The sequence below is a fragment of the Phyllostomus hastatus genome, unplaced genomic scaffold (assembly GCF_019186645.2).
Source record: "Phyllostomus hastatus isolate PE091 unplaced genomic scaffold, TTU_PhHast_1.1 phas_contig_34, whole genome shotgun sequence".
Taxonomy (NCBI): Eukaryota; Metazoa; Chordata; class Mammalia; order Chiroptera; family Phyllostomidae; genus Phyllostomus; species Phyllostomus hastatus.
In genome coordinates, this window is record NW_025333857.1 from 57920163 (window position 1) to 57945161 (window position 24999).

The 24999-nt window shown below is 47.0% G+C and overlaps 1 protein-coding gene and 1 long non-coding RNA gene across 8 annotated transcripts in view; one reads left to right on the forward strand and one right to left on the reverse strand.

The window, feature by feature from the left end:
- Positions 1 to 24999, forward strand: part of PALM2AKAP2 (PALM2 and AKAP2 fusion) — a 307871-nt gene that overhangs the window by 95264 nt on the left and 187608 nt on the right. For all 7 annotated transcript variants that reach the window (XM_045840285.1, XM_045840286.1, XM_045840287.1 and 4 more), the window contains 2 exons: positions 20806 to 20920; positions 21788 to 21809. In XM_045840285.1, the coding sequence (XP_045696241.1) occupies positions 20806 to 20920; positions 21788 to 21809 (137 nt within the window). The remainder of the gene's footprint in view (positions 1 to 20805; positions 20921 to 21787; positions 21810 to 24999) is intronic.
- LOC123819757 lies at positions 511 to 6770 on the reverse strand. Its single transcript, XR_006785858.1, has 4 exons — positions 6684 to 6770; positions 6362 to 6458; positions 3963 to 4110; positions 511 to 1001 (listed from the first exon to the last, which is right to left on the reverse strand). It is a non-coding gene; the product is annotated as an uncharacterized LOC123819757 (long non-coding RNA).

The window sequence follows — 24999 nt, forward strand, 5'->3', positions numbered from 1 at the left end:
ACAGAAAAGGGGTCGGAGTCTTCTCCCTGCCCTTATGGATCCAACCGTCTAGGTTGCTGATGGATGGAATAGCACTTGACAGGTGCTGAGAGATGCCCTACCTGTTCTCGAGATGGCAGAAGTTCATAGAGAGGAATGATCATTGAGGACCTGAGGATTGGACTTTTACCCCAGTGGGATTTGGCCAAGATTAATCTTTCTAAAATGTATTTATGCATTCAATAAAATGCTTATGGTGGAGACCGTGAGCTAGGTTAAAGATACAGACATCAAAATAACACAATCACTACACTCAAGACATCTATAATCCACTCAGTTATAATGGGAGACAACTCTTCTGAGTTCTGTAACTTTAGGTATTCAGAGATCTCCTGAAATTTCTAGACTTATGTTTTTATTGTTCGTGATTCTCATCATTTGATATTAGAAGATCCCCTTCCGAGAATTATTTCTTACACCGAGAGAGAGTTAACTTTGACCTCAGACAGCACATCATGGTCCCAATTCAGAACTTTAATAACTGAATCTTTTAAAACAGTGATGGTTCCACTTCTAAAAAATATAAGATACTAGGTCAAGTTTAATACGCCCCAGTGAATTACAAGGAGAGTCTAGGCTCATGGGAAATGCACGGTGAAAGCCGTGTTGGGATGTGAGCCGCATGGCTGTCCCTGAGAGGGAGCCAGTGCACATGGATGCCATCAGATAGAACCAGACTGGAAAACGGGGGCCCTTCCTTCCCCCCAGTGAGGGCTTGGCCCCTTCAGCTTCAAATCGGATCCCCATGCTAGCGCTAGACATTTCTGACCGGATGATACAATCGTTAGGAGACTGTGGCCACACGCACGCTGGAATGGAACTACACTGGCACTGTCAGCTGGTCGTCATGGACGCCCCATCTTGACCAAGGTCATTTGGCTCCTCACGGCTCAGCTGCCTGCTGTAAACAGCTGAAGGGGCCTGGCTCCATTTGGACGTTGTCACTGTCTGGTATGTTGTCTCTGCCAGGGAAAGGAGGGAAAGCATGAGAAACAGGGAGGTCAGTAAACAGTTGATGCCGCGCTCATGGAGTCACTTTCTTCATCAGGAGCAATGGGCCAGATGTGGGATGGTCCTTCTGCATAGGACCTGCAGCCTCTTTGAAGACAGAATGATCACAGACTTAACTGTAGAAGCAGCTCTGGAGAAATGACCAGAATAGCAGTTTGCAACTAGATCATAGAGAGCTTTGAATGCCAAGCTGAGGGACTTAGAATTTATCCTAGAGGCCAGGGAGCATGACTAAAAGTTTCAGAGTAGGGGAGTTGCAGTAAGCCCAGGGATGACATTAGGGTGCTGGTTCAATGCCCCATAGGGAGAAAGCAGGAAATAGAGAAGTCAGGAGTAGACTGGAAGCCACCTGAGCAGGTGGCCAGTTTAAGTTGAAGTCGGCAGGGTGGAAAAAGGTGCTCTGCCAACAGAGGGTGGTGGATCAGGACACTAGAGAGCAAATAAGACAGATAACTCAACAATCCCAAGATCCAGCCTGGGCCAGAGAAAGCTTCAGGCGGAAGTTGTCCAGGGCTCTGGATAGCTCCCAGGGAGGGGTATTGCTGCACCGTGAAAAAAACCTGCCAGCCTTGGAGTGAGTTCTAGACCTGCTCATCTGTGTCTTTGTTGTTGTTTTTAAAATTCCAGCAGTATCTTGGGCCTGAATAGAGTCCTTCTATGAATGGGTGTCCTTCCTCCTCCAGGGTTCTGAAAGGCTGAGCAGGGACTTATAAGAGATGCAATGAAAATGTTACGTTCTTTGTCATCACCCCGCCTTGGTCTGAAATCTCAGCTCTGCCCCTCATTAACTGCACGGGCCCTTGGGCAAGCCGTGTAATCCATCTGTGAAGTGGACTTAACAGTATGTATCCCCTTTGGCTGTTGTGAGGCTTAACTTAGTTAATATATGGAAAGCATCTAAGCAATGCCTGGCACACAATGGGTTCCCTGCCTGTCAGCATCCTTTTGTCTTTCTCTCCCTGCAGCGGCAGAGAGCTTGTCTTCTGTGGATTTGTTTCTCTCCAGCCAGAGGCAGAGCCTCCATGGGAGGAGGAGATTGGAATAGTAACATCCTTTCATTATGAAGTCAATTCAACCGTCCCTCAGTTTACACAGCACTGGGTCCCTAAAAGGCTGTATAGGAAACCATCATTTTAATGCAGTAAAGTAGCTGGACACCCTGGTAAGCCCTGCCTGTAGGCAGGTGAGATATGTTTTCATGGAAATCTTTTATGTGTGCTGATTCTGTCGAGTTGAGTTCATTTAAAGGTGGAGGACAGTTACGAGCTTATTTAGCTGCACAGCTACTCCTTAGTTAGCCCTCAGAGTAGAAGTACCCATGGCCTCATAGCAGGGCCTGCCTTTCCCCAGACATAATGCCCTTGGCCCTGACCAGACTTGGAAATCCAAGGATGCATGTGACTGATTCACTCTGGGGGGATCTCTCTGTTCAAAAGGGAACACAGCTATCCCCTCACCCTGGCCCAGATGAGAGGAGAACATGGCAGAACAAACCACACACATGAGTGCAAGCCCCTGCTCAGTCTCACAGACGCCCAGGGTCTGCTTTGGGCTGGGGTTCCTGAAATGACAAAGGCCCAGCCTCTGCACTTGGAACCTCACAGTCTTCATGAACCTCTTCTTGTGCTTGACCTTGTGAGCCAAAGGTCACTCCTGGCCCTTGTTATTGGGTTTCTTAATGGAAGGACCAGGGACACACACACATGCTGGAGAAGTGTGCAGAGCCAGGCTCAGGGAGGGAGGGAGGCTTTGCAGCAGCATGTCCTGCAGAGCCTCTGCTACTTTGCAGAAGCTAGAAGAGCCTCGGGTTTTGGGGTCCGTGTCAGTCCAGTAACTGACCTTCAGTGGTAGGGTGGACATGTGTGTTGGGAGGAGCTGGCCATACTGAACCACAGGACCACTGGTTGCGTTGTTCATAATTGACCTTTTGGGACACCTATTTAATCCATTGATAATATCTTATATCATGTGGCTCCTATAAAAGCAATGGTCTCAAGGAAGATGGTACCAATACTCCCAGCCATTGCTTCCTGAAGCCTCCAACCTCTGGATCTTCTCATTCAGTTTCTCTCCCTGTTGTAGAGCATGCAACAGGTTAGGTTCACAGGTTACATGGCTCGGCTGGAGATTTCTGCAGCCAGCACTAGGCACACGTGCACCGTCACAAGAACACAGGACAAAGCATTCAGAGTTAGGCACATTTTAACCTTTATATACTGAGCTTTCTCTGCTGAAATAACCACATGGGATTTGCAGAATGACAGCAGGTTCCTCCCAGGTGCTTCACCTAAATCCTCAGACAGACCGCCCCAGTTGGTGGAATATGACTGTACCTGCCACTAGGTGGCCCCCCGCGTGCGCATAAGCCTCTTCCACATTGAGAACTGGAATTCGACTTTCTGGATTTCCTTTCCCTGTGCACACGCACACTCTTCCATCATTCTTGAAGCCGATAATCAATTCTTTAATTTTCCTTTTAGCATTTAAATGATAGGGCTTATTTAAATTTGTGGGTAATTTGTTTAACATAAAAATCTGTGGGTGTTCCTTAAATTTTATGGGCCACAAACCATATGATTGATTAAGAAGCTGAATTTGAATTTATTCTATCAAAAGGTATGTTTTGGTTTGTCTTGTAAAGTACTACATGTGGCGTTTAACAGGATTGCCTTTATATTCCTTTTTTTTCCTAAAAAAAACACTAGAAGAGAAAGGAAGAACAAACATTTTGAATAGTATTTATGCCACAGCAGGCAGTGTTATGAGAGATTTTAAATATTGACTCAATCTCCATAGCTTTGAATTAGTTCTTCCATATACGTCCTTACAACCATCCTATAGGCAAGGAAACAGACTAAGAAAAGCGAGGAGTTCACGCAGGATTTCAGCCAGGAAGCCGCGGGCCACCATACCTCCTGGTCCCGGCTGGTCTGCGCTGCCTCCTGCCGCCTGCCTCTGGTCTAAACAACTCGGAGAGGCTCAGCAGAAACCAGACTGCGTGCGTCAGGAAAGGTGACTGGATTCTGACTTCTCTTTTTCCCTTTCTCTCAGTGTTCTTATCTGCAATATAAGAAACAACAACAACAAAAAAAACAACCCTAATTGCTGTGAAGGACTTTGTGAGCTCTAAAGCATGACACAAGTGCCTGCTATTCTCATTATTGGGATCATTTGGGTTTTGTGGGAATATGGGAACTCTCGTATCATATATGCCCCAGGAGGCTTGTGATCCTTCCTTCACTCTTCACACAAAAGCACAGGATGCCTCTGAGTGAGACCTCCCATTCTGAGGCGCCTGCGCTGTTTTAGCAGCAGACCTGGTCTGCCCTGAACTCCCTGTTGCGGTGGAGCGTTGCAACGAGGTTTCCTTGTGCTCTCAGCAGGTCCTCCTCCCTTAGCCTCGGGATCCAGAAATAATAGACAGCGGTGGGACAACTCTGGGGTGGGACCACAGCTGAACAGGGCGACGGCCACACCAATTCTGCACAAGCCAAACCACCAAGAAGAGGTGGATCTCTTTTAGGGATTGTTATTTTGGAACACAGTGTACTACTATTTCTGTATCCCAGAGTTCCCATTTCTAAATGGCCAATCTGATCGTGTCTTCGAGAGAGGTGCTCAGTTAAAAGCATAAGTAGTCTCTGGATGAACTGTGAAGGAGATTCTTGTCTGTGTCTGATGGGAGCCACTATTGCCTTGCTCCTGATCGCCTCTAATTTGGCTTAATTTCTGGCCCAGGCTCTGATCCCTACATCTGAATCATTTTGTATCTGAGGGCTCTTATTGGTAGGCTCTTTGCATAAGGAAAATGCTATTTTCCTTCTGGATTTGAAAACCCCAGGAATAGTCATCATTCTTGTTCGACTTCTCAAAACACTAAGCTGTTGTAAAACAGAATCGGTGTTGGTAAGTCTATAAAGTTCATCAGAGAGAACCTTTGTAACTTTACCTTTAGCTCCTAAAGTTTTGGCCTCAAATGCCCATAATTAATGTAGTGAGGGTCACTTTTTCACCCTCTGCAGGGCCTCACTCACAGTAGGACATTGGCTCACTCAGCTGCCTTAAGCCTGGTTTCCCGGAGCTCAGGGCAGGGGGGCTCAAATTCCAAGGCCATTCTGTCCCTCCCTGGCCAGCCTCCAGGCCACCAGGGGCAGGCATGAGCCAAGAGCCGGGGGGATGGAGCTTCTGCCTCAAAGCCGTGCACCATTGAAGAGGCCCTCACCAGGCCTTCTTGCCGACATGTTAAAGATCGAATGTCTCTATTGTACAGTAACAGAGAAAAATGACAGGGAGAGGCCAGAGACTCCTGAGAACGTGCCAAGGAGAAACCAACAGTACAGGCCCACTTGGCGCCGACAAGCCATGCAGGACCTCGAGGAGGACACAGGGTTCGGTGTGGACTCAGCCCCTGACTGTGAGCGAGAGGTGAAAACGCAGCGTTAGCCCAGACCCCTCCACGATCCCTTCACAGATTTCTCCAAGGCCCTTCCTGCCGCATCCACGTGAGGGCAGCGACAGAGCTCGCAAGGCTAAGGGCTCCTTTTCCTTGTTGAAACTCGCGGATCTGAGATCATTTCAATCCTTGAAACACTTTGCATTAGGGCCTCAATGTTCACTTTCATGTCCTGGCCAACACTGGACCCTGGACCAGCAGTTTTCAACCTCTTTTATCTCATGACACACACAAACTAATTACTAAAATGCTGCAGCACAGCACCCAAGTATATTTTTTGCCGATCTGACAAAAAATAGGTATACTTTTGATTCATTCGCACTGGATGGCTATTTTGTGTTGGCTGTTGTCATTTTTTTTAGTTAACAGTCTAGGAGAAAAGAGGGCAGCGCCCCCAGTGAAATAGTCAGATATTGCATGTTTTAAAATTTCTTGTAGCAGCAGTGTGTTGTGGCACAGCGATTGAAAACTGTTTCCCTAGGTCTCCAAAGGGAGCAGAAATGGCTGGCTTCAGCCGTGTTTCGTCCCTTTTTCTAGGAAACAGAGCCCTCGGGTGCCTCTGCAAACTGGGCAGTCACAGGGAAGTGGTCCAGAGAGAGGTGGGCAGGAGGAAAAGCTGAAGGTCTCACGGACCCCGTACTGATTGTAGCCACCAGGCCAGCTCAGTCCACTTTTGCTTATGGATTCACAATTTCATGTTGCCCTTTTTTTCCCCCTCAGTCCAGCCTGTGGGACCACAGCAGCACAAAAGGATTGACTTAGAAAGTCCTCTACGTCATCACAACATAAAAATCAATAAATAGAGCCTTCTTTTTTTGCTTCCCACAAAATAGGCCACACTGAGCACAGCCTCCTCACCTCTTGCCTCCACAGCTGCAACTGATCTTCACACTTCTGTTCTGCACCCCTTTCACACATCTGCATTATTCTCCACACAGCTGCCAGTGCAGTCTTTCTAGAAGAGAGCCAATCTAATCACTCCCTTCAAACAAACAGACAGACAGACAGACAGACAGACAGACAGACAAGAAACTTTGATGCTTTCCTGTTGCCTTCAGGACCCAACCTAAACTTACTGTGTCATTTAAGAGCCATCACACCCTGGGCCCCCCACTCCCCATTACTCCCTTCCCGTTATTCGCACACAGAACAGTCCAGTCCTGCACAGGTCCTCACTCACCCCCTTGAATCTCCTTGCACATTTCGGCCTCAGAGCCCTTTTAGAAGGCCCCCAAGCCCCTCTCTGCCTTGCTGCTCTTTTTCTCAGCCTTCAAGATCCTACTGAAATGTCCCAAGCCCGTAAAGCCCTGCCCTGCTCCCTCCCGGAGCAGAGTTACTCAAGCTCCGGTCTTTGCATTCCCACAGCATTTTGGACTTGCAGTCTGAGTTCTACTGAGCACTGTTTGGTAATTGTTTATACACCTGCTTTCTCCATCCGATGATGACTTTCCCAAGAGTAGAGACTGGGCAACTGTCACTGTATTAGCTCAGCACATGCTTGATAAGCAGTTAATGTATGATCCAGAATATTTGAAACCTCTCTTCCAAGGCCCAAGAGACCCAAATGCTGTGGTTCCCGCTCTAGCCATCTGGGCCAGGACGCACCCCTTCATTTCATTTCAGGCCCGATTCTGCCAGCCAGGCGCCAGGTCTGTGAGCCTAGTGTACCTTGACCCAAAGCCCAGATGGTAGCCCTGGGCTCCTGAGGGGAAGGGGCAGGGCTTGGTAGCTGCTGCGCCTTTGAGAACACAAGGGGGAACAATAGCAGGAAGCGTTGGAGCGGGAAACAATCAGCGGGCACCGCCCATGTGGAGGAGCTTCCTGATTGGCTTGATTTGCTGGGAGCAGGAACTCTTAGAATAACTTTGGGATTATCCCAGTGGGATGACACATTTCTCCACCAAGGAGGAGCTGTCCTCTGGTCATGCTGTGTGTGGAAAACATGATTAGTAAAAAAAAAAAGAACCTAAGAGGAAATTCCCTTTAGGAAGATGCGTTTGGATTACCAAGCCTCCTAGCCCCTGCACAGGCTCCCCAAGCCAGCCGCCTTCTGAATGTCTACTTCAGGCACAATTGAGCTGTCACCTGTGCCTTCCAGATGGGTAGGATTCTCCCCTCCATGGCTTAAAGGCCAGAGGGGCTGTTTATCCTTTGGTGGCCCATCCAGTCAGCTTCTGGAAGCCCAGGCCGCAGCCACAGGCAGGGGATGCTCCCTCTCAGAACCACATTCCTGTGGGTTGAGCGCTGGCTGTGTACAAAGCACTCTTGTAGGCACAGTGGGAACCACAGTAATACACAGGATACTCTTCCTACTCTCCCAGGGCAGTGGCTTCCAAACCATGTTCTGTTCCATGCAAAAGCTGAACTGAGGCAGGGATGTTGTGGGAGGGGCTCCCAGTCCACTCACGCCTTAACCACAGCTGCAATATTTGATCAAGATATTTGGAGAAGAAAATTCTACGCTGGAAAGAGGAAATACTGAAAACCTTTGGAGTCAGAGTAGTTTCATTTGCTCCTGGAAGGAGGCAGCACAGGGCAGAATAATGTCCTAGGTTCCAGCAACAGGGGAACCTGGGATTACATCCCAGTGCTGCTGGGTCACAAGACACCTAACTCCCTCAATCTCAGGTGTGCCATCTATCAAGCGTGGATTATACTAGCAGTTACTATGCAGATTTCAGAGATTGAACAATATCTGCATGGCTTTTCGCAGATTGTGTAACATCTAATGGTAAATACTCAATAAATGTTAGCTGATTTTACCACTATGACTGTTAGACATTAAATAATTTTATTCATGAATAACTTATTAAGATACTAACTCAAGTATCTGGAGCGCTCCATCAGTCTCCCCAGAGTAATCTCCAATGTGCACCACAGGCAAACATGCTGTCCCCAATGTGGGCATTTATAAAAGCAGCGTCTGAAGCTGTGTGGATGTGCACACACACATGCTCACAGAGGTGAAGGGAATCTCTAACTCAGCAGGAAAGCTATCACTGAGTGCTGGATGTAGGCACAGACCATGAGTAAACAGGGATTTGGGAAAGAGGAATGCATCACATAAACAATTTTCACAATGAGCAATGAAAGCCCAGATGCTTCCTGCGTGAAAGGGTGAACTCAAAAAGAGAATCATAGGGTGAACCGAAGTGAACGCTGAGACTATCCATCCTGCTGGCCCAATTCCTGTATGTCTGTGTGTTCTCCGCCTGTGCTTTTATTCAGGTGATCCCTAGAGTAAATAGCAACAGTGCACACACAAATGCACGGACACAGGGGGTCAGGTGAAATTACATATCTGAGATATTTGGGAGAAAGAGTGAGAAGCCTAGAAAAGATAGCAGTTACCTTTGGCATTTCCTGATCTCCAAGAAAACAAGCAATACAAGTTTCTTTTTAATCAGTAGTTTTTACTAAGTCAAGAGTTGCCATAACGTGAATTTATTTTAAGAATTATATTTGACTGAAGGAATTGTGTCAAAGGGTCTGTCTTTGAGGTTCCTTCCAAAGGAGAACTATTTCGTGCATTCACCGAAACAGCCATTGACTCACCTACATTTCTTGGGGGCTTTCAATGAGCCAGGTTCCTTGCTAGAAGCAAACTAGGTAGATGCTTTATCTTTCAGAGAAAGATACAGAAGAGATGGCTGTTAACCTCAAGAGCTCTGCAAAATGGATTTGGGGAGGGAACCCCAAATCCACAGACAAGTGATTAAAATACAATGGGATAAAATTGGTGATGCACTATACCTACAGGAGATATGGCCGCAAGAAGGAAAGGCACCTTCACAAGAAAGGTATCAGCAGTGGCTTCCACAAAGAGACAATACCTAAGGAGCTTCTTAAAGAATGAGTACTTAGGAGATGGGAAAGAAGGAGAACCAGGGCAATCCAAGCAGAGGGGAAGGTATGAGCAAAGGCATTTAGGCAAGAAAGAGCACTCTGTGTGCAGGGACCTACGAAGAGCTCCTTGTCCCTGGAGGTAAATGAGAGCCTAGAAGTGTGTCAGATTAAGGAGCTTAAAGCATAGACTCTGGAAAGGGTTTTGAGCTTGATCTTGGATATGTTGGGTTTGAGGTATCTGTGGAGCATCCAGGCGGGGACATTGAAAATACAATAGTATATAGAAGCTGGAGTTCAAGGAAGAAATGGAAGATATAGGTTGGGTAGATGTCAGCATGAAGGTGGGAGCTAAAGCACAAGGCTAGACGTGACTAGCCAGGGTAAAATGTGGAAAAAGAACAGTGAACCAAATGAACATTTGATGGAATAGTAGAGAGAAGACCTTATTGAGAATATGGTGTCATGGGCTCCAAAGGGAAGAAGGAGTGGTCTATAATGTTTTTTCTTAATGAAATCAGTAGATTCACACTGAACAGTCTCCATTAGACTTGGCAGGTATGGACTTCAATAAGACCATATACAACAGAGTGGCAGGGCAGAAGGCAGAGGGGAGTAAGCCAAGGGGTGGTTGGGTTGTGAGGATGTTGACACAGCAAGAAGCGAATGCTGTTGGGAAAATCTGGAAGAGAGATTCAACAGGAACTTGAACAGGATGCAGGGTCAAGAGAAGTTCACCTATTTTTAGTGTGAGAGAATTGATTCTTGTTTGTGGACTAAAAGGAAGGAGGCATCTTGGAGACAGATTGAAGCTCCAGGGAAGAGGGAGAAACTGATAGAGTGCCATCCCAGAGGACTCTGCGCAAGTTCAGGTGCACAGGTGGAGGCACTGGCCTTCAGGGGAGTGTCTGAGTCAGAGACTGGAGCTAAGAAGGCTGGATGAGACTTTCTTCCTATAAAAAGAGACATTTCTCGGGAAGGGTTTAAGCTTCTGAGAAGTATACTATTTGAAAGGAGATTATCTCACTTTCATGGACTCAAAACTCTTCATAATGAAACAGAGTCAAACAAGAATCACACTTCAAGGAATCAAGGCTTAGTGTAAGCTTACAAATGATTTCCTGTAGCAGCAATCAACTTGCCCAGATTCTGAGGGTATGAGCCATGTGATTCCAGATGGGATAGATAACAAGAAAAGGAGAGAGGGGCTGGTTTCCAGGGGCTAAGGATAATTTATGCAGAGAGAAATGTTCATTCATACATATTTGGGATTACATTTGATTGAACCCATACTGGTAATGAAAAGTGCTACTATGTCCCAGCTATATATTTAGATAAAGATATAAATCAATCTAATATCAATTTTTTTCCTCAAGAAGTATATAAATCAGTATATTTTGAGGGTAAGTAGCAAAACCAAGCCAAGATTTGAAAAATTACACTTACTATCACCACTTCCAAGCTAGTTTTACTATAGAATCTTTTAAAAGTGTGTTCTTGTTTTAGCTTGCTTTTCATTTTTTCAACAAATACGACAGGGAAGTATATGAGGTACAGTAGTAAAATAAAAATATAGTTCTGTCTCTCAATAAGCCTATACTTGGGAGACGAGTATCCCAGGTACCTACAAGGGCTAAAAATGCTGTGGCAGTTTGGGGAGTGAACACCTTAGGTCCAGGGGACTTAAGGAAAACATCTTTACTAAACAGACAAGCATTCGGTTGGGTCTTTGTTAGTAGGTGTATTATCAGTAGATGGAGTTGGAAGTGGTGGGTCTTCCTGGCTTTTTCAGGGAACACAAGCCATCTGTTTTGGCTGGAAAACAGAGGAAGGTGTAAACCTCGGAAAGGGCTAGAGCAGAGCGTAGAGGGTGTGAACTTCCAGTTTGAGCAGCTGGATGAAATTCGGGAAGGAGGTGGTGGAGACGAGAGAGAGGATATGAGCTGTTTTTTAGGAATCCTTAAAGGGATCAATCTCTCCTCTGCCATATTTCTGTCTTAGTGATGACGTGGGAGAAAAAAATGAAATGAGCTTGAGTTTCCACTGCCCACTCTGCCGTCAAGGAAGATACTATTCTTTCCTAAGGAGAAGTGGAAATCCTCTGTTTATTTAAGGGCCGATAACCTGTTTTCTCAGTAAAATACCGACCGATCTGCAGTGATTCCTGATGTACTCATCTAAATAAAAGGAAGCTGTTGCCTTGCAAATTGAGTCACAAACGAAAAATATTTTGGGAGTGCCATAGAAACAAATGCACTATCTTCCCAAAATAATGGAAAGTGAATTTTATAGCATCTGTTTGTAAGAGAACAAACATTATTCTTCCCAAATGCTCTATCTAGAATATAGAGATATTAAGACAGAGATATAGAGATAGAGATACTGAAAGAGAGAAGGGAAATATTCAAATACTGTAGGGAGGGGTCAGAGACTGAGGTGTCAGTCAGAACTGGGGACCCAGGCAGCAGGAACTAATGAATGGGACAGCTTCAGAATCCCGCCGCTGTGGGAGTGACTCACCCAGGAGTACTCTCCATTCTCGGGCCACTTCTCACAGGAGGCAGATTACTGGGCCAGACAGAGTTCAGTCAATCTCAGATAGTTATATTTCTACTCCTTGGCCAGGGGGGTGGGTCCTCTGATCAATAATTTCATCAGATCCACAAAGAACTCCAGAGAGATTATTTCCAGGTGAAAGAGCTAGATTTTGGTCCCAAAAGGAAAGTGATAGGGGTTCTGAGCAGGCAAAATCAACAGCTAAGGAAGGCCACCTTAGCATCTGTCACCATACTTACTTCTGAACCAGATATACTGTGTCTTCGCTCCCACAATGTAAGTGAAACTTCAGCGTTATGGGTGAGCTCCATATTAAGTCTTAGGCATAGGAGTGATTAGCTCACTGCACTGCAAGGCTGGACAGGTATTTAAAGCATGTGGACAGTCCAGTCTTGGTCCTTTCTGATGTTAATTTAGCGACACAAACATCCCAGTCACAGCACACAAAAGAGATGCTACGTCATGGATGACTGGCACTGTGCAAAGATAAGGAGCTTCCCTGCTGAGACTGGAGGTGGGGCAGGGCTTGGAGGTGGGATGGAGGTGAAGTGCAGCTCCAGCCGAGCCCCATTTATGAGAGTTGATTAGCGGTACTGAATTCCAAACTTTGCAGTTGCTCATTTTTGCTTCTGCTTCTGCTGAGTCATTACTGCAGCTCTGAGCTGTGGATTAACGATGGCCCCTTATCCTCAGAATATTTCTAAGAGCGTTCATGCAAAATTTAACATCATGTGGCAGATGTCTTGCATTAATTAGGATTAGAAGTAGATATAAGTAGCAGAGACCCTCACAGCAACACTAGCTGCAAGAAGGTGTTAATTGTCCCTGGAGTAAAAATCCACCAGTAGGCAGTCAAGAGCCATCCAGCAGCTGTTCTCTATGAATTCTCAGGGACCCAGGCTTCTTCCAGCTTGTCCCTTTCCTGTTTTCATCCTCAGAGCCCAAAGTGGCAATTAGAGTTCTACTTGCACTCCTGTGTATTTCAGGTAAAAGGATGAAGGAAGGGCTGAAGAAGAAAGGTCTAAAGAAGGTTCTAGAAGCTGGCCCACAATGCTTTCACACATAGCCCTTTGGACAGTGTGGCTGCAGAAGATGCTGAGAAATGTGGACATTTTGTGTGGCCACACCCCCAGCTAACCCTTGGGGATTGTGGCGCTGTGAAGGAAGGGGAGGGTGGAAATTGATAGACATCTGGTGGTCTCTTCCATGTTCCCTTGTACTGGATGCATAAACATGTGGGCAACTCTCCTCTCCCTGGGGAAGCAAACCTTCCTCCTGAAGTTCTTGTTTTGGTAGGTTGGCCAGTCACGCACCCCACTTGACTGCTCAACTATGAAATTACAGTTCCAGAGAAAAGAACAGGTCTGAACTCAGCACCTCTGGCCCATCTGTCAGCATCTCCTTCGTTCTGGGAGAATTTACTGAGACTCAAATGCATGTCCGCTGAGCTCTTCACAGTTGACATGTGTAACCCCAGCCCACATCCCTCAGTAGTGAGGAAAGTCGTCAAAGCTCGCTCCATTGTCAGGAATAGGCTAGTCTTGCTCAGAGATTGCTCAGAGCTTGCTCAGAAATATACTTAAGGGGCTGAGGATTTTGTGAACATTTCTTTGCTCTGCTTCTGGCTTCAGATTTTAGTCAGTGCTGAGTTCATTCCATGAGGAAGCTGGAAGTCCTCCTTCCTCCTGATCATCCTGCCCCTTTCCTTTTTTACTCTTTCTCCTTCCCCCCGCCCCAGTCCCAATCCTGGGTCCAAGTTCATACTGCCCAGGCTCCCTACTGGGTAGTAAGTTCATACTGGGTCTTCCCACTTCCAGGAATGGAGGTCCTACAAGTCCTGGTATTTGCTAAACTTGACCTGTACACTTCCAAGGGGTAGAACTTGGACAATTAGTAAAAGCTACAGGGAGATGCACTTTGCCTGAATCTGTAAGCAAGCATTCTCATGGCCAGCGCTGTTCAGAGAGGGAATGGGCTGCCTTGGGAGGTGGTGAGTTTCCCATGCGTGGAGGATTTCAAGCAGAGGTAGGGTGACTGCTGGGTGGAGTACAGTTCAGGGGCTTCGTGTTTCTGAAAAGCAATTAGATTAAGTGGCTTCCACTTCTAGCCTGACCTCCTGTGGTTCTGTGAGCACACTGTATCACACTATACATTCTTGAGGAAATAAAGGGGGAAAGGAATAGTATAGGGAGGTATTTGAAAGTAGTGGCAAAAAAATAAATAAATAAAATACTGGTTCTCTAGTACCAGGACTCAAATCCAGGTCCCCACATTATCTGTGTTACCCTGGGCAACTCAGTGACCTCTCTGCATCTCAGTTCTTTTATCTATGTAATGCGAGTTAAAGGTTTTCTTCATTCATAGCATATTCTAAAGGTTAAGTATCAGAATGCATGTAAAATATTTAGAATAGTACCTAGCCCACAGTAAGCACTCAGCAATCCTAGTCATATTTTTGCTGCTACTGTACAAGAAATACATACATAACAAAAACAATGTTAAAATTATTATTATAATTAATGTTGTCATTATTGATGGAGAAGGAAAAATGAAGCACACCTGAGTTTACAGGCAAAGCCCCCTCCAAACAAACCCAGTAGGACTGCTGAAAACCCAGTCTGTATTAGTCTATACTCATTTGGATTCAACTGAGAGAAGCCTACACACAGGAAAAATGTACTGGCCCCCTAGGTAAAATGGCTAAAGTGTACGTATAGCAGAGGATCATGGGAGGCAGTAGGTGGAGAATCAGTGGCCCAGGGTCTCTCTCAGTCAGCCTCTCCTGTTCTCTTCTCTCTTTGTTTGAGCCTTGTTTTCTCCCACTGTGGAGGAGGGAAGGCAGGCTCCCAGCAGGGTCTGGAAGGCCAGGTATTTCTGGTCCAGGTAAAGCACAGCAGAATGAAAGAGCACAGGAGCTATGGTGGTGAGGGACAGGAATGTCGAGGGTCCCCCTGAGGCAACATGCTGAGTGGTGCCAACTGGAGGGTTCAGTGTGCAGTGGTTGGAAAGGCCATGCGAGGCCACATGCCCCTGGATGAGAGTAGGGACACAGGATATTCTTGGCCTGGGCCCATGTGGTCTCCTCTGCCCGACACATTTTCTTCTCTTTTCCACCTGGTGAATGCATTCTCCAAGGCCCAGCTAACATCTCACCTACTCAGTCGAGCTCTTCTCACCACTTTGTATCAGCTGGAAACCGCATTCATCTGGGATCACAACAGTGGCTCATATTCTTAACAAGGAACCTGGAGCCAACAATCCAGAGCTGCTGCAGTCACTCCTAGATGCCACTGAGAACCCAGGCAATTCCTCTCTTCCTGCACACTCAGCCATCCTTAGCATACTCTTACCCCCGTGGACACCAGATTGCTGTTTCTCCTCTAGCAGCATCTTCCTTATGGTGGGCAGAGTAATGGACCCCCAAAGATGTCTACATTCTGATCCCCAGAAGCTGCAAATACTGGCAAAAGGGAATTAAAATTACAGATGGAATTAAAGTCTCCAAATAGCTGGATTCAATATAGGGAGCTTATTATCCTGGATTATAGGGGCCCAGTGTGATCATAAGGATCATTAAAGTGGAAGAGGGAAGCAACAGAAGAGAGTCAGAGGGAGATGGGACAGGGGAAGAATGGTCAGGGAGATGCATCATTGCTGGTTTTGAAAATGAAGGAACGGGACCACCAGGCAAAGTATGTGGGCGGCCTCTGGGAGCTGGAAAAGCAAGGAAACACATTCTCTCAGAGCCTGCAGAAGGGAACAGAACCCTGCCAACTCCTTGAGTTTAGTCTAGTGACACCCATGTCAGACTTATGACCACAGAAATGTGACATGGTAAGTTTACATTGTGGTAAGCCACTGCATTTGTGGTCATTGTCATAGCAGCAACTGGAAACTAATACATCACTCTAGCGCCAGATCCCCACAGGTAGGAAGAAGGGAAGGGACAAAAGACAAATGCCACTGAAGTCAACCCTCCCCTTTTAAGGAGCTTTTCCAGAAGTCTCCCCCAACAGTTTTTACTTGCATCTCATTGATCAGAGCTACCCTGCAGCCACCCTTGTCTGTAATGGAAGCTGGGATGGGGACATGTTCAGCTGAGCACATTGCCACCCAGCAAAATAAGGATTGTATTAGCATGGAGGAAGGGGAAGATAGATACCAGGCGGGCAACTTGGAATCCTGCCACACTCCCAGGCAAAGCTGACGCTTCCACAACACGTCCTGCTCTCCTTTATGATGGGTCTTTTGGGGTTGCAGTATGATTTATGTGTTTAACTGGCTGTCCTCTTCACTTGACCAAGAACGCTCACGCACAGTCCCTGTGGTTGATTTAGCTCCCTGTCCCTGGTGCTCAACACAGTGCTTGACAGAGAGAGTTGTTTGCAAAAAGCTGGATGGATGGGTGCGTAAATGGATTTTGAAGTGAGAGAATAACCGATGCACTTCCTAGAGCCGTAGATGCTTTGTATTTCCTGTGCGGAAGGTCTATTGGGGTTAGGTAGACTTTACGAGACCATTCGGCCATGCTTGCAACTTCATCTCCAGTAAATTAAACCTGCACAGCTGCAGTGTGTCACCTTTCCTTACCACCTATTACCGTCTGCTGTTTGCTCAGAAGAGACAGAGCAAGCCGGTCAGAGGCTGCTATGTGCACCTGTCTCAGCCTAACGAGTCTCTATTAACCTTGTGTATAAATTACACTTCCTGCCCATTCTTTATTTTTAGCTCAGCAATATCCTCCTTGGCTCCTCCAGGGAAGCCTGCATTAGATTTCAGTCATGAAACTACAAAACAGTGGCATTTCTAGCCTTGCTGGAATGACTCTTATTAACCCATGACACTATTTTCTGGGCTGCTCCTCAGGAAGACTTGGGTTTCCCAAAGAAAAATACTGCCTTGGGCCATCCAGCACCAGCAGGACCTGACCCAAGCCCACATGAGTGTAGAGAAATCTGTTAATTGGTCTGAGCTACGTAGACTTATATCCACTGTCCATTTCCTGCATTCATTTCCTTCGGGTGAAACTTAGTTGTTCTTATCTCAAAAGTCTAGTTTCGTTGCTTTTTCTCTCCCCCACTCCTCTGTCTCTCTGTTCCTTCTCAGTTACGCAGTATCTTGACCCAAATCTTTAGCGCTTGAACTATATAGCTGAGAGCCCTGAAACCCGCAGGGCTGGGACAGTGGGGCATCAGGTCACAGAGAATTCTTAACCACTCAGGGCAGCTTCACCCGAAGAAGCAAGTTGCTTGGAGTCAGGTGGGTTGTTTTTTTTTTTAAGTAAACCACAATCTTATTTTTATTTTACAGTCCCTTGCAGTGATCTCTCCCTCCAAGTCCAGCCAAACACACTGCATAAATATCGGTTGAATTAACTGCAAATCGACGTTGGAGTGGACCCATTTAACCCCTCACTTGCCACGAGGAGCTGAGGCCCTGGCTCCCTTCCTGTGCCACAGCCTGTGAAAGGTTTTTAAAATGAGAACATGTTGAACAAAATTAAAATCACCCAAAATTCCATTACCCAGACACAATTGCCACTGATACCTTCCTATTTTCTCAATTTCAGTCCTCATAAAGGGCTGCCCTGTATGCTTCCAGATTTCTCTGAGGGTTGGGGAAGTAGGGCAAGGGTAGCTTATATTCTTTCCAATCTTTTATCTTTGGACGTTACTGGTACATCTATATATCTATCTATACATAATTAAGATACACACACACACACATATATATACACACATATATATAAATAAATAATATATCCCTATAATAGACTATTTGAGCTGTATCAGCTGTTGTCACAATAGTACTTTATGACAAAACACTCTCAAACTCAGTGGTTTCAAACAACAATCATTTATTCCCATTCATACTTCTGTGAATATTGCTGATCGAGCCTGGGCTCAGCTGAGCAGCCCTGATGGGAGGTACAGGCCCAAAGGGGCGTGGCTCCTGACTCTAGGTTGGGCTGCGGTCCGCTGCCCATGTATTCTTTCAGGGCAGCAGACTGAAGGGACAGCAGTTACCCAGAGAATCTCTTCAATGTTGCTGGCAGAGGCACAAGAGGACAAGCCCAATTGGCAAACACATTTCAGGCCTCTGCTTGTGTTGTGTCTGCTAATGTCCCATTGACTAAAGCCGGTCACGTTGCTGAGCCTGAAGTCAAGGGGGAGGGAAGTATGTCTGCACGCCATGAGGCCAAAGCAAATCGTGTGGCCAAGACCAACATCAGTGGGTCAACATATATACCCTTTCGATGGTGGTGGAGGAGGAAGGGAAGGAATATATTGGAGAAGAGCAGAATCTACCCAAATACCTGCTGAGGTCCTCTGTCCATTGAGATTCAGAAGAAATCTGCTCAGAACCCACTTGGCCAGGACAGTCATCCAGTATTTCCAGGAAACTTCTAGCCCAGAGCTCCTTTACCCATTGAATTAGTTCTGGATCATTCAACTCTTTCATGTGTGTTACCCCTATTCTGCACTCATATCCCTTTTCTAGTTTCCCCCCAAAATCATTTACATAGATATGCGTAGAAGGTTTTGCTGAACATTTGCAGTGGCAAAGGAGTTTATGTCTTTTTCTTTAATGTCTGTGTTGCTTGCCCGCCCGCCTTCTCTAAATCCCGTTTGCACCCCAGCCCACACGCAGCTTCTCCCAAGCCAAAGCTTGCGGAAGACTTCGCCCTGGTTTCAGAAATCCTGAAGGTCTCGCCTGGGTTGAACCGTGGCTTTCTGCAGCTTGGTTCAGCTCCCTTCTTTTACTCAACATACTTGTATTGAGCATTTGTGGTCCCTCCATGAAGAATTTATAATCTAGTAGAGAAAATTAATAATTTATGTTCTAGCACATAGAGTTTCTAAAGTTACTAAACCTCAGCACTATTGATATTTGGGGTCAGATAAGTCTTTGTTGTGGGTGTTGTCCTGTGCATTGCAGGATATTTAGCAACATCTCTGATCTCTACCCACTAGATGCCTGGAGCACCCACTCTGTTCTCCTTGAATTACCACCAACCAAAGTACCTCCAGACATTGCCAAGTATCTCCTAGGGGACAAAAAGTCACCTCGGTTAAGAACCACTGCTCTAACATACAGTAGACTGGATAAGCCCTCTGGTAAACCAAAGTGATGCACTAATAAGTGCTCAGAGGAGGCGGTGTTATTTCCTAGTGGTGAATCTATGAAAGCCTCATGGAGTGGGTGGTATCTGAGCAGAGACTTAAAAATGGTTAGGGTTTTGAGATGGGTTTCTTGGAGGAGGGGAAAATGTGGGACACAAATGGGAGAATAAGGAGTAGCTCTGTTTGACGAAAGTGTAAGTGAAATAGGCATGTTGGTAAGGGCGGAGGCCATCTAGGTACTAGCCTCCCAGTACCTAAGGCATGATAAGTAAATGTAAGGACTTCACTTTTACTGTGAGTGAAGTGATAAGAATATCTGAAACTGTATTCATTGGGAGGGGTGCCTTTTTGCATAGGGTTTGTCTGCATAACACAAAGTAATTGCTGCAAAGGCTCATCCATCCAGAAGTTATTTTTTTTCTGATGCCCAGGAAGGAAACAGAAAAGGTCTCAGCAGGTACAGCACATCTCTAAGTAAATCCGTGCCTGTATCTCAGTGTGGCTCACCCCTCCGAAGACCTCACTCTGCACTCTTAACTTTAGGTCTTAGACACACAGACCTGGTTAGCCTGTCCCCAGCGGCAGATTGGCAGATGGAAAGGGAAGTGCGGGAGGGAGAGGACTGATATAGGCAGGCACAGACCCCGCAGCAAAGCTTCTAGCATGACAGAGGGGAAAGAGACCAAAAGCAAAATGGAACGAGTGCATGAACAAATAAATTCAGATCAAATATTTCAGGAGGCACAATAGTCTGCAGTCCTTTCGGCAGGGAGCACCCATCCCTTCATAAGCCCAGAGGTGTTGCTGCATAACACGGCCACCCCAGTGTGCCAGCATGCTCAGTGCTTACCAAGGCAGGAATACGTGACCTACTACTGTAGGGCCCAGAGGGTAGGAGTTTCGCACGATGGTCAGGCACAGGCTCTAGAGTTAGCCAGGGCGTCTAACCCTTGCTTTCAGGCTCTGCCACAGTAGACTAATCCCTTGTCAAGCCTCGATGATCTCATCTGTGAAATAAAATAAGCCATGTGAAGTCTTAGCTCAGTTCCTGGCACAGACCAAGTGCTCAATAAAGTGAATTTATGACTATCATTTCATTGCAAGAATGCAGCTGCTGAGACTTCCCCCATATTATAACTGTCGCTGCTGTTCTGGAATATTCCCAGAGTCTCCAGGCAGCGCTGAAAATTCCCTTTGGGGAACTATATATTTGATGGCTGTGAAAACTGAGGAAAGTTCCAGAAGAGTGAGGGCTCTTCTGTCTGTCCAATGCATCTCCCTCTTTTGGAAGGTTGAGGAAAATGACAGCAGGCTCGCAAGGGTAGTGACCACCAGCCATTTCTCGGTGGTCATAAGATGCACTCTTCACCCTTTGGCCAATGTGATAGAAGAGCAGTTACTCTGGGACAGCTAGGAGACCACGAGGGTCTGTTTCCCTTCAGACGTAATGTCCTCTGCTATGTAAAAATATCTGCCTCCAAATTAAGAATGCTCACACTGAGCTGTCACACTGAGTTGGAGAGGAGACGGCAGCACGTACCACGGAGCAACGGCGGTGCACCAGTGGCTGTAGCTCTGGGCTGTTTTCCTCCAACCAGCTCCTGCTCAGTGGTCAAGTTGAAAACACAGGATGCTCTGTAATGTAGAACCTTGGCCTGGGACCTCAGCAGAAGGTAAAACGGAGCCCGGCAGGAAGCCACCCCCCAGGAAGGAGCTGCTCTCTGGCCCCGCGGTGGCAGGACAATAAAGCAACCTGTCCTGTGTTTGTGTGTTTTCCAGGCTGGAGCAGGAAATCCAAGCGCTAGAAAGTGAGGAGTCCCAGATATCGGCCAAAGAGCAGATCATCCTAGAGAAACTGAAGGAGACGGAGAAATCCTTCAAGGACTTTCAGAAGGTGAAGGGAACAACTGTGATTTCTCTAAATGATACCCACGGGGGAGTGAGCCCCAGCAAAATGGTGCCAAGCGGAGAAAAGGCCAGTTGGTACTGATGACAAGGCTGAGCCACTCACTCCGGGAACGAGGGGCAGGCGTGTGAGGCCAGCGCCGTCTCTGAAGCTGAGCGTGGCCTGGCTTCTGGGACCGCCTGGCCTGCCGGGGAGGCACGGAGAAGAGTCATTACATTAACCCCATCCACCTAGTGTCCAAACTATTTATATGTCTAATGCCTGAAAAGCCATCTTCTGTGGACTCTTAGAATCTGAAAACCAATTCTTATTAAGTGGCTTTAATGTAAGTCTTTCTATTATAAAAAGGCCAGAGGTGAGGCAAGAACATATGAAATGGACATGAACTTGAAAAGCAAGTGTAGATACATGAGATTTTACAGTGTCGGAAAACAGGGGGCGCCACGTAGCAGAGGAGAAAGCCCATACAGCCCGGAGGCCTGGAGTGTCTCAGGACCTCGTGTCCGTTTCATAACTCCTGCTTCCTCCAGTACCTGTCAGCCATAGGAAACCAATCTAAGCAAATTAATTTTAGGATTGGACTTCCTGATATCACTTCTCCAACACAACCAAGGGTATTTGCTAGATAATCGAAAATAAATCTCTACCGGGAGGAAGATGGTAGAAGGTGGGAATGGTAAACCTTTCCCTGAAATTTCGGGATCCCAAAAATGTTCCAGAAGAAAAGAGAGCACTGGGGTTGCCCATCACAGTGGAAACGGGGGCCTGGGCCTGGGGGAGAAAGACGGGTTGCATGAAGGAGGGACGGTCACCCTGCCTGTGTAGTAACACTCTGCCCTGCTTTTGTTTCCACAGAGCTTCTCCAATACGGATGGAGGTAAGTGTAAGTGCTCTCTGCCCGTAGATTAATGTTTCCATCCTGGTCAGCTTAGCTTCATTAACACAGGCTCATCAGGAGATGCGGTGTGTTGGTGTGTAAGGGTGTCAGAAAGAGAGAGCCGCACTGTTCCCAGGGCACGGAGGGGGCCCACACATCCTGAGCCTTCTCTGCCTCTCTTCTGCAAGGACTGTCTCTCGACTCCCTGTTTCTAGTCTCATACAGCTCGCCTGGCTTTTCCCTGTCCCATCCGTTCCCCAACGTTCACGATTTGGATCTTCCTTGAAAGGTGATCAGCAAAGAGTGTTAACACCAGGACCAGATCTCAGGCTGGAAGAAGCTCATTTGTTCTGGTGGTTATCGCAGGTCCCCAAGGTCACAGCACACATTAGAAGGCCATTATCTGGTGTTTAGGAAACCATTCTAAGGCCTCTGGTTTTTCTTTGATTCAGGAAACTGCAGTTTCTCCAGCCTTCCAGGGGGCAGGGCTGGGCAGAACCTTCCTCCCTGAGGGGTATAGTTGGCCTGAACACATGAGGTGTGGGAACAGTGGGAGCGGGGCCCTGGCTTCCTGTCCCCGTCCTGGCAGGAGGGGCCTTCGTCCTGCTCTCCCTCCCCTTCCTTGGTCTACTCCACCCCCTGCTGTCCGCTCTCCTTACCTAGGGCTGTGGGGATGAACTTGGGATTGTGCGGCTCTCACTCTTCACCTTGTTCTCCTAATCTTAGTTAGCTGCAAATGCAGGAAGACCACTCATTGCCCACTTTCACTCTGGCCCTCAGCTAGACCTGCTTCAGAATGTCGGACTTGTCAGAAAGATCAGATCCCACCTGCTCACCTGGTTCTTATAATCAAGTCCACCTCTCAACTGGGAAGATAATCAGGAGCCAGAATAGGAGTTGACGTCAGTGTTTTCCCACTGTCATTTGGAAGTACGTGGGGAAAGATTTTACAGTGCAGAGATAGGTAATGGGTTTCTCTGGATGAGCCAAGAGCTTGCACTAAGGCTAATTCTGAATTTGGGGAGTGGGAGGGGGAGTATTTTCCTCCCCAACCAGTGAAAGGCAGAGGATCTGGATTTTGGCTTTCTGGGTAATCTTTGGGAAGGTATTAAATTAAACCTCAGTGCATGTGGGCAGAGACAAGTCATGGCTAAGCCAGCAGACTCCAGGAGGAGTACCTATGACAGTTCTGGAAACTCCTCTGGGGTATGGCCAAGTCGGGGCCAAGTCAGATCTGTGCTTTGGAGGTGGAGCACGGTCTGAGGACGTGGCCTTGCATGTTTCGGGGGATTGGGGGGCAGCATGGGAAAGTGAGTGGGTTTTCGTGGTGCCAGGGAAGACCTGTGGCCATGCCAGCAATAGTGCAGTAAAGGTCAGGCAGGGATGGGGTTTGGGACATTGACCCCAGACACCCACATACCAGAAAGGTGCACACTGACCTTTTATGTTTTCACTCTTTTTCTCTCTCTTTTCTCGAACCAGGACCTCTCCTGGACTTCTCTCTAATTAGGGAAGGGAAGGAGTCTGTCTGTCGTGTTCCTGAGAGTCTGTGCAGGGTGTAGCGACCACATGTCCCAGGACACGCTAAACAAGCAAAATGAAGCCCCATTGTAAACTCTTGCCACCGTCCCTTTCGTTTTCACTCCAAGCTTCCCTCATTTCCTCCCGTGTCACTTCCCACTGTTTCCATCTGTTCACCTAAGCAGTTCGTAGAGGTGGTGAGAAACCTGGTCATACCTAAAAGGACATACCTAACGGTCATGCCTGCAGAGAAATTGCCTCTGTGACTCTGTCCTCTGTCGCTTGTTGACCAGATGGACGACCTCAGAGTTCAGAGGATGCCAAAGTCTTAGGGACCCCAGGAAATGGCCAGAGAAACATTACTGTGGTCTTACCTGTCACCCTGGGTTATGACTCCTGCCATCGCTGGTTATAACTCAATTGGGGGAGGGGGGGCTCATCACACCACGTCTACCAGCAAAGCCAGAAGTCTGAAGGAGACCTTGAGTCCTTCCAAGAGTGTGGTCGCTGTTCAGGTCACTCTGTGGTCTGAGAGGAAAAAAACTGAGGCACACCCAGTGAGGAAGGAACTGTGAAATGTCTGAGTATTTTCTCATTCTTTAATTTCCAAGGTGCCTTTGACTTCAAAGTTGCCAAGACTGTCTTAGAATCTATCAACTGTTGTTACTTAAGAACACAAAATTTTTATAGAATAGTAATAATACCTTAAGAAAAATACCCAACTTCTGAAACACACTGATTATGGAATCCAAGGCCAACTAAGATTATGTAGCCATACAAGAGGTGGCAGATAATCAGCAGAAACAGCCGGGGTTTAATGAGGTGCCAAGGAGACGGCTGCTGGCATGTGCATGGGTCATGACCCCACGTCAGGTGCCCTGTGCCTGTCACCCTATGTCAGTGGAAATACATGTCCTGTACTGCTGGATCACCAATGGCTTTTGATCCCATGGTCGTCCCGGCAATCAAGAGCAATGGATTCCAATCATGAGCAGAATTTCCTGGCCATAGACATTCTTAACCCCCCTCACTTTCTCCCTCCCCCATCTGCACACTTGTTACATAGCAGCATCTTCATCGGTTGGGTGGGTTGCTTTTACCGCCTTAAATAGGCTCAGTGTGTCCTGTGTAACTATAAATCGCATACAGCTTCTAGTGCTAGCTCTGTGCTTCACCCGTGGAGGAGCTGCTGTGACACCCCTGGCCAGAACTGGGAAGGGAAAATGCCCTGGCCCTGTCTCGGTCCTCGCTGTGACACTGATCCTCTTCGGGTCCCACCCCATGCTGTTCCGTGGTGGCCTGGAGTCTTCCCCACAGCCATGCTTTCATCCCAGTTGTTGGGGAATCTCAGTGTGTCTTGAAGTTGCCCAGAATTCACATTTCAGGAGGGTTTTCAACACCTAGCTTTGACTACTTATATTCTTCATAGCTACAGCAAATATTCTAGCAGTCCTGGAATTCATAAAAAGCACTCACCTTAAATTGCTGCTCTGGGATTACTCACTGCCTTTTCTGACAGTGGGAAGAATAATGGTAGGCCACTCAGACTGGGGCAGCAAGAGGGCAATGTACTGACTGAGGCCAAGTGAAAACATTTTCCCCATGGATGCTGTTAGCTATTCCTTGTATTGGTCTATCAGACACCTCCTGGCTGTATAACCTTAGGATT